At 46.6% G+C, this 9,765-nt stretch overlaps 1 protein-coding gene across 1 annotated transcript in view; it reads left to right on the top strand.

The window, feature by feature from the left end:
• Window positions 1-6: 6 nt before the first annotated feature.
• The window catches only part of PIR (pirin), an 86,551-nt gene continuing 76,792 nt past the window's right edge, over window positions 7-9,765 (top strand). The window contains exons 1-2 of the mRNA XM_029929614.1: window positions 7-187; window positions 1,376-1,504. Coding sequence (XP_029785474.1) covers window positions 1,409-1,504 — 96 coding nt within the window. The 5' untranslated portion in view covers window positions 7-187; window positions 1,376-1,408. The remainder of the gene's footprint in view (window positions 188-1,375; window positions 1,505-9,765) is intronic.

The following is a 9,765-nucleotide window of genomic DNA, read 5'->3' as shown; positions in this document are numbered from 1 at the left end:
GGCGGTGCCGGCGGGGGCCGACCCGGGACTCGGGAAGCGGGAGGCGGCTTTCCTCGCTGCCGAGCACTGCGTCCCGGTGAGCACCTCGGCAGCCGTTCGCGTGCGCGGAATTGACGGGCCGGGAGTCTGGAAGGACCTAGAGGTAGCGCCCGTAGGTAGGGCCCAAACCTGTCCTGGTTGCTTGGAGGTATGCGGTGACAATTCTGTGCGGCTTTGAGGATTAAGCTCATTTCGGAACCCCTCCCCCCGTCCCCCATCCGAGAAGTATTTATTGATTGGCTGCTCCTGGGCGGACACGTTTTGACCGAGTGGGGGGCGTTGCGGAGTAAAGGGCTCTGATCATAGCAGCTAACGTTCTTAGAGCGCTGACCCCACTCCTTGGAGGTGGGTAGTCTTCTTCCCCTGTTTCACAGGTGGCAAAACTGAGGAACAGAGAGGCTTAGTGAGTGGCCTCAGGTCACACAGCTGGTACCTGCCGAAGCCCGGAGGCAAACCCAGGCCCGCGGGCTCTAGACTCTCTGCTTCTCGCTAAAGCATCTCTCTAGGTGTGAGGAGGGATCTTTGAAGGAATGGTTTGTGTTTCGCTGGAAGAAGAGCTTTAGAGATTTGGTGGTACCGTCTGCAAGCATTTGAAGTGAAAAAGGGATGGATTATGATTTGTTCTGTGACCCTCCGTTCGGTAGAACTTAGGCCCCCCGCAAAGAGAAAACGCTTTTGAATAATAAAGGCGGGGTATAGATTGGTCCCGAAATACCGGATGCATTGTCCAGGACGCCTCCCCTGTAGGTTTCCTGTGCTCTTGAAGACTTCCCGACAAGGCTGGAAAATTTCTTCCCACAAACGTTGGCCTTGAGCTTCAGGGAAAGATGGTCTTTGAAATCGGTGACCCCTGAAGATCCTTTTCGGTGCCAAGATCTTCGACATGTTCAGGCGAGGGTCACAGACCTCACAGATTTCCTTCTGTTCCCTCTGGCACCACATAAATCTTCCTGTCTCCGGGTTGCACCTCCCTTGTGGGGCTGGAGAGATTGCCATGAGATAAAGCAGACACAGTGCTGTTAGGGGTTCGTGAGTACCTGTACCCGCAGGGCTGTTACTGCTAACCCTGGTAAGCGATGGCTGTAGGATTGCATGAGGTTATGATTGCAAATAATTAGTGGGGTGCTGGGAACCTGATTAGTACTCCTGCGTGTTCACCAGCCTCATTTTAGATGACCTAACCCAGGTCTTGTACGGAGTAGGCAGTCCATATCTTGTAGCTGTGAATATTTTGCCCACGTCTGAATTTAGTACCTGTTATTTCATAGTCCTTGGAGGTGCCCTCCTTTATGATTTGTCTTACTGTGTTCCTCCACTGGCTCTTTCTCCTCTACAGATTAGCATCGGAACGCCCTTTTTAGACTTGGACATGGCATCCTCCAAGAAGGTTACCCTGTCCCTGCTCAGCCGGGAGCAGTCGGAAGGGGTCGGGGCGAGGGTCCGCAGAAGCATCGGCAGACCCGAGGTATGCTGGTCGGGTGGCTATTTCTGCTTTTTGTGGAAGGCACTGGTGGGACACTGAGGGCTAACTTGGGAAGAGGGGCCTGGGACAGTCATGACCTGCCTTGTGGGCCCTTTGGGGCCAGCTCTAAACTTGGCAGTTAGGGTCCCTCCCTGGACAGCCCTGGCCCATAGGGGGTCTCTCTAACATGGGTACAGAGGTCATGTGCCCACCCTTGGCCAGTCAGCCATTGCCAGGGATTTGGGTTCATGGAAAAACCACTGAGACCCAACTCTGTGGGCCTCTGGTGCTAGAGGGGGTGCATGAAGGCTTCTCTTATGGGAGGTGGTTTTAGGTTAGGTAGACATCTGTCAACACTGGAGAGCAGTTTTATAAATCACAAAGAGCGGACATGGTGACTTGTAGGAAAGAAAATCTTATTTGCACAGAAAGGTAGCAAATGGTGGTTGTAGCCCAAGGAATACAGCACTCCACCCCATACCGGATTCCAGAAAGGTTTTTTAAATTGAGATTTAATTGACATATGACATCGTGTTAGTTTCATGTGGACAACATAATGATTTGGTATTTGTTTATATTGCAAAATGGTCACTGCAGTAAGTTTAGTTAACATCGATCACCATATGTAGATACAGAACTTATTTTTCTTGTGATGAGAACTATTAAGATTTACTCTCTTAGCAACTTTCAAATATGCAGCACCATAATATTAATTATGGTCACCATGCTGTGCATTATATCCCCAGGGCTTACTTATCTTGTAACTGGAAGTTTGTACGTTTTGAACACCTTGACCTATTTCAACCCCCCCTCCCCCAAGCCCTCACCTCTGGCAACAACTACTAATCTGTTCTCTGTGTCTGTGGGTTCGGCTTATGCATTTCTTGTTTGATTTCACACATAAGTGAGATTGTATGGTATCTGTCTTTCTCTGACTTCTTTCACTTAGCATAATGCCCTCAAGATCTACCCATGTTGCACATGACAAGATCTCCTTTTTTATGGCTGAATAATACTTGGTAGTGTATGTGTGTCTACACACACACACACACACACACACACACACACACACACACACTTTATCTATTCAGTGGACACTTCGGTTGTTTTCATGTCTTGGCTATTTTTGTTTTCTGTGGGTGAGCGCCTGGCAGTGGGATCACTGGATCATATGGTATTCCTCGTTCTAATTTTTTGAGGACCCTCCATACTGTTTTCCATAGTGGCTGCGCCAATTTACATCCCGCCAACAGTCCACAAGGGGTCCCTTTTCTCCACGTTCTCCCCCATGCTTGTTATTTCTTGTCTTTTGGGTAATAGTCATTCTGACGGGTGTGACGTGATATCTTACTGTGGTTTTGATTTGAGTTTCCCTGATGATGAGTGATGTGGAACATCTCCCCCCCCCAAAATATTTTTGAATAAAGGAAGAAGTATATTAGGGAAATGGATTATTTTCTTTTTAAAATGAGGTTGGTTTGTTCCTCTTCTTAAAATCTGCTCTGAGATTCTCATACTCTTTCTGCCACTAGCTTCCTCTTCACCTGTGAGTGGGTGTTGGGGCCCATCAGATGTTGTTTTCCAACGGGATTCACGCAAACAGGATCGTTCCAGGGGCTAAATGCATGGTGGGTGTTGGCGAGACGCACATGGATGTGGTATCATATTCTACCAGACCGCGTCACCAGCAGAACGGCTGTACGCGGCTCAGACACCCGTCATGTTGGGGGTAGCTAATACTTTAATTGCTCCATCTGTCAGAACACATCTGCTGACGGTTTCTTAATTTTTTTGTGTCTCGTCAACCCCTTTGTGGGGTGGGGGGCTGGTGAAACCTCCAATTTCTTTCTCAGAATAGTATTTTGTTAATACGCAAAACACAGGCATAGGATTACAAAGAAAAACTTACGTTGAAATCTGGTTAGCACAATACTACAAAACAAATCTGTAATCTAGTAAATTTGCATTAAATAATAAGAATTGGGGGCAGTCCCTAGAACTCCCTAATTTCAAAACTGTGGGGCGCAGCAACAATAATAGTTCAGTACACCTGCAACAGCTGTCATGTGCGATGAAAACAGCTTTGATTTCTAGTGGTGACGGTCACAGGTCCTGGTAATTTACTGTCAGTCTTTGACCATCTTCATGATCAAAGCATTTCAGCCTGGAGCTGGTTGCTGGTCACTGTTGCCTACCAGTGTGAATGCACTTAACGATACTGAACTGTGTACTTAAAAATAGTTAAAATGGTAAGTTTTGTTATATATATTTTACTACAAAAAAAATCCAGAAGAAAACTTTTCGGTTAAAGGTTAGTGAAAATAAAGACGTAAGTTTTTCCCCAGACAAGTGGATAGCCACCCTAAATTCTATCCATGGTACCCAGTTAAGAGTCCCTCGCTGAAAACCTATGCTTTAAAGACCCCCACATTCTAGGGCACCTGGGAAGCTCAGTTGGTTGAGCGTCCGACTTTGGCTCAGGTCCTGATCTCACAGTTCATGAGTTCGAGCCCCATATCAGGCTCTGTGCTGACACCTCCAAGCCAGCAGCCTGCTTCCAATTCTGTATCTCCCTCTCTCTCTGCGCCCCCTACTCGTGCTCACACATTCTCTCTCTCAAAAATAAATAAACATTAACAAGTGTTAAAGACCCCCACATTCTACTAATTCAGAGGGTTTGCTGTGTGTGCCTCTACCCTGAGGAAAAATAAGTGGATAGGAATCACTCCTAATGCCATCACCCTGGTTTAATCACTATTAAGACAGAGGGTGTTTCCTTTTGTCTCCATATAGTGTGTATTTTACATCATGGGGATTATACAGGATAAACAATTTTGCGTCCGTATTTTTTCATTTAACACAGTTATATAAGCACTTGCCGCATTGTTATCAGTCTTCCTGAGCATCACTGAAATAGCTATGACCTGTTCCAGTAAATGGCATACCACTGTTCTCTTCCTCATGGGCCTCCTCCTGGCCATTTAGACTGTCACCATATTCTTGAGCCCCCTACAACCCCGAATTCTCCAATCAGCAGAGAAGGAAAACACCAATGTAGCTTCAAGGTAGTTACTTTGCAAACTTTTTGCACCAAGACTTTGTCTCTGAAGAAACATCTCGCATGCTGTGAAGCACAAAGCTATTTTAGTGTGGAATTTACAGCAGTGTTTCATATTAGTGGCCCTAGGTGACATGATTCCTATGGCTATAAATGTGGAGGTAGAGGAATTTACAAAGCTCTCACTGAGCCTCTCGGTGGTGAACAATAAAGAAGAGATGGAGGGAGGTTGGCTCGTGCCTACATTATGAATGAATGTGGGCCATGCTGGAATTTGAGAGATCGCACAGCGTGATATTAGTGGCTTTTCTGTGCTTCCCGCAGAAGGGAAGCCCACTGCTCCCTTGCACTGGCCTCAGTGCTCCATACCCCCTTCCACCAGACCTTCTTAGTGGAGTGCCATTTTCCTTGGACCACTCTTACACATATTTTTGTTTTATTTTGAAAAATCTCTAACATAGAAAAGAAGAGAAAATAGTATAATGACTCTCCATGTACCCAACACCCACAGTGATCAAGTCATGGGCATTCTTGTTTTCTCTATATCCCCCATCCATTTCTTCACTCAAAGTATTTTAAAAAGGAATCACTTGTATTCTACTTATAAATATTTCAGTTGGTATCTGTAAAAGGTAAGAGCTTTAAGAAATAAAACTATAACCCCATTATACACTTAAGAATTATGAGTCCATTACTGCCATCAAATAACCTTGACTGGCCTTGTTCCTGATTGGTACAGCCTCTGTAGATGGCGCTCTCCATTATCGGGGTCTTTAGACGTTGAGTCCAAGTCAGAAGCATAGAGTCATAGCCCAAGTCCATTCAAGGCCAAATCTGATCTCAGTTTGGACTATATGCTGGCACTTTCCTTCTACCCTTTCATCGTTACCCTCCAGCCCCTGTCTCGACGTTGAGTAGGCCCAAGATGTAGTCTGGGCTATTGGAGTCTATCTTTGACAGGGCCTCTCCCTTCTCCTGCCGCCATATTGCCTTGATACAGGCGGGCATTTCATTGAGTGTTGGGAGGGCGAGGTCTCCGCTGTTCCTGGAGGTTCAGCTGTGTAACATACAGCAGCCTCTGAAACCCGTGGTTTACGTACATACGGATTTGTGTTTCTCCTTTGAAAACCCAAGAGCAGGAAGTCTAGGGTGGGCCCGAAGGCTCCCCACTTGTCAGAGACCCTCGCTCACTCTATAGTCGTCCATCACTTTAGTACTCTCAGTGCCTCGCCTTATGGCCCAAGATGGCTGTTGAGGCAACAGTAACCATTTGCCCTTGGGCACAGAGAGGAGGAAGAGCAGGAAGGGCAAAAGGATCGGTGCCAGCCTTCCATCCCTCTCCCTTGTTTTTAAAATAAAGGATTTCCCTGAAAGGCCCACCCAGCAACTTCTGTGTACCTCTCATTAGCCAGACTCAGTCATACGACCACACCCAGCTATAAGGGTGATGAGGGACCTCCCACAAGTACTACTTGGGATGTTTGTTGTGTTTTCTATGCTCAGAGAATTATTCTGGATTCAGTAGAGCATCGTAAAAAAGCATCCTACTGGCCCTATTCCCAAGGAGCTGACATTCCTGGTAGCTTTGTCCATTGCTTCCTGACTTAAAGCTTACAGGCAGCTGGAGCTTTATTAAGGGAGTGCCACAAACTTGCGGGGTGGAGGCCACAGGGTTTGACTGGCCGCCTCAAGAGATCAAAAGAAGTGGCTTGCAAGCCATCACCCGGATTTGGCAGCCACAGGGTTGGGAGCCGTGTGAAGGAAAGGAGAATCTGATATGGCTCACAAAGTTTGAAAAGATGGCCAGTTTAATATGTAGAGATAGACCGATGTGGATGAGCTGGTGACTAACTGAAAACGTCGACAATCCGAGTTTTCCTATCAGTCACATCCTGCCTGCGGATGACAAGTTTCTTTTACGTGCCCTTGAATACTTGCTACATGTTTAGAGACTGTCAGGAGCTTTGTTAAGGCCTCATACCCAGCCCTGCACATCACACTTTCGTACAATAGTCTAATGCGAGATACTCTTGCTGTCGGAAGAAAATGTCTCACACCTGGGCGCGATCCTTTGGCCATAAACACTAAGGAACATCTGCTTTTCATGATTTATTTAACAGCAGGACGCATTTGCTCATATGAAACTCTACTGTTTCTTTACAGTTTTCTCTTGTGTGTGTTGCAATGTTCTTACTTTTCTGTTGAACTGTATTTGATAGTCTCTCAGTTTCAGGTGTACCATATAGTGATTCAATACTCATCTACCTGACGAAACGCTCACCGCCGCAGCGTCAGCCACCATGTCATAGTCTGTCAGCGTACAGCTGTCACAGGGTTAGGGACCATATTCCCTCTGCTGTACTGTGTATCCCCGTGACTCGTTGATTTTCTAACTGGAAGTTTGTAATTCTTAATCCCCTTCACCTATTTCTTGGATACCAAACTGTTTGATACCACGAAGCCAGAAATAGCCATCTCATCTTTGCCCACTTTTTAATTCCATAGAACCCAACAGTGTGCCGTCTAAACCCTTTCTTTTGCACGTGGGGAAGTTGTGGCGCAGAGATGTGTGGGTGCAGATCCCACCCACCCGGGGCAAACCTGCGGCGCCTAAGGGCGTAGGACCAGGTGCTCTCCATGCATTGTTACCAGCCTCCCAGCCACGCGTTCTCCTGTGACAGGAAAGAGAAATAACAAGAATTTCCCCCTTCCTCCTCCCAGCCCCGGTTCGATTCCTGGGCTTTCGCTGAGCTGAAGTGGAGTTGTGAGATTGAAAAGGTCCACGAGTGACTTTCCCGGGAAGGGGCAGAGGGTTACAAGGGGAAGAGAGAGGCCATATGGAAGGCGAGAGGGGAGGAGGAGGAAAGGAACGGGCGGTCTCCAGAGGAGGGGTGAGGAGTTGAGTGAGAGATGGACACACCGGGGGCTTGCTGGAGAGCGGTCAGGGTGGTCTGAAGTGGGCCGGTAAGTTAAAGCGCCCTCCCGGCTGTATGGGGGAGAAGTCCAAAAATGTTTCACTTTTCTGGTCCGAGATGGGCTGCAAAGTGGCCAAGCCTTTTAATTTATTAATTTTTTTAGTGTTTGGTTATTTTTGAGAGATGGAGACAGAGTGTGAATGGGGAGGGGCAGAGAGAGAGACAGACAGACAGACAGACAGACAGAATCAGAAGCAGGCTCCTGGCTCTGAGCTGTCAGCACAGAGCCCAACACGGGGCTCAAGCTCATGGACCATGAGTTCATGACCTGGGCCGAAGTTGGACACTTAATCGACTGAGCCACCCAGGCGCCCCATGGCCCAGCTTTTTTAAAGTGAAGAAACCGAGGCTTGGTTAGGTGAAAAACCTGCAGTAGGTTGTCGAATTTATGGTGTGTGCACAATATCTCTGCATGCATGTGTGTATGTGTGTGTGTTTTCCCATAGAAAGTGAAAGTAAGGGAGTCAAAACCAGAGACGGACAAAGAGCAGGTCTGGTACTCTCTATTCTAGCAATAGGACAGAGTAGATACCCTGAAATGAACAAATACGTACCTTTAAAATGTAATTAGCACAGCTGACAGGAAGCTGGAGCAATGCTTAGAGTCTGAAAACAAGAGAAAGAAAGTCTGAATAGTTTCATAGCCATTGGGGTAATGGAGTCAGTATTTTATTTTATTTTAATTTCCATTTCCATTCCATTCCGTATTTTACTGTTTTTTTTTTTTTGTATTTATTTTTGAGAGACAGAGACAGCATGAGCAGGGGAGGGTCAGAGAGAGAGGGAGACACAGAATCCGAAGCAGGCTCCAGGCTCTGAGCTAGCTGTCAGCACAGAGCCTGACGTGGGGCTCGAACCCATGACCCGTGAGATCATGACCTGAGCCGAAGTCGGAGGCTTAACCGACTGAGCCACCCAGGCGCCCCTCTATTAGTATTTTAAAAAGTCTGTCACAAAGACAAGACAACAGGTCTAGGTGATCTTACAGACAAATTTCACCCAATATTTCAGCTACAGAAAACTCCAGTAACTCAAACTCTCCATCTCCAGGAGATGAAGCCCCAAGGAGACCTCATGTCACTTTAGGAGACGACGTTGCCTTGCAGTTAAGACCAGACAAGGACAGCAAAGTGAAAGGATAGTCACATGGCATTTATAAACATTTTTGTAAGAGTCATAAGCAAAATATTAAGCACACAAGAACAGCCGTGTATAAAAAAGATAATATATCACAACAAACTTTGGATTGTCCGAACATAGCAAATTTGGTTTAATGTTAGAAAATCTATTTATTGTAATCTTACCAACGTTAAGAGATTAAAGGAGAGAAAAATGGTCTCAATCAGCTCAGAAAAGCATTCCGTGAAGTTCAACATCTGTGTAGGTTTAAAAAATTATGACTAGATTCTTGTTCAATCATTAATAAACCTGAGTTTTTGAATTCTAAAAAAAAAATTAGGAAACAAGAAATGGAAGGGGAATTCTTTCACCTTCTGGAGGGAATCTGCAGAAAACGTGCATTAAGCAACCCGCGAGCCGATACATCTTGGAAAAGCAATCTATGTAAAATCAGGCAAAAACCAAGGTTGTCTCCTTACCGGCATTTCTACTCAGCATTGTAGACACGCCAGCTTGCAAAAAGACAAGGAAAAGAAGTAGAAAGGGTGAGGATTGAACACGAAGGGGAAAGAACCCAGTTATTTGCTGATGGGTGTTGGTTGGAATATAACCACCACATATTCACTGCCCCCCATAATGGGATTACACACTCGCAACTCATTTTTAGGTGCATTCCCCGTGAGTCCCAACCCACTTTTAGGTGCATTCCCCGTGAGCCCCAACCCACTTTTAGGTGCATTCCCCGTGAGCCCCATAGGCAGGGTTTAAGTGCCCTCCTCCACCCTTGGACTTGGCCACGTCACGTGCTGTGACCCGGGACGTGTCCATGTGATTGTGCACTCTTGGCTTGGCTCCCATTTGCTCCTGCCCTTGGCAATGAGAACACGATGTCCAGAGAGCGGCCACTGTTGCATCTTGGGATGGAGAACAAGAAGCCACGTAGCAAGACCAGCCAAGCCTAGCAGACGCCAGAAAAACTGCAGCCTGCCGCAGCCTTAACCTCATGCAAGCAAAAAGCACTTTGTGAGTGGCCGGGCAGAGGCTTATTGATAAATAACATAGGCGATCTGCAATGTCTGCGAAGAAAACCCAAAAGAAGCTGCAGATAGATT

Source organism: Suricata suricatta, chromosome X (genome assembly GCF_006229205.1).
Source record: "Suricata suricatta isolate VVHF042 chromosome X, meerkat_22Aug2017_6uvM2_HiC, whole genome shotgun sequence".
NCBI classification, from domain to species: domain Eukaryota; kingdom Metazoa; phylum Chordata; class Mammalia; order Carnivora; family Herpestidae; genus Suricata; species Suricata suricatta.
The sequence above is the reverse complement of the archived record's forward strand: the minus strand, read 5'-3'. Positions and strand labels throughout refer to the sequence as shown.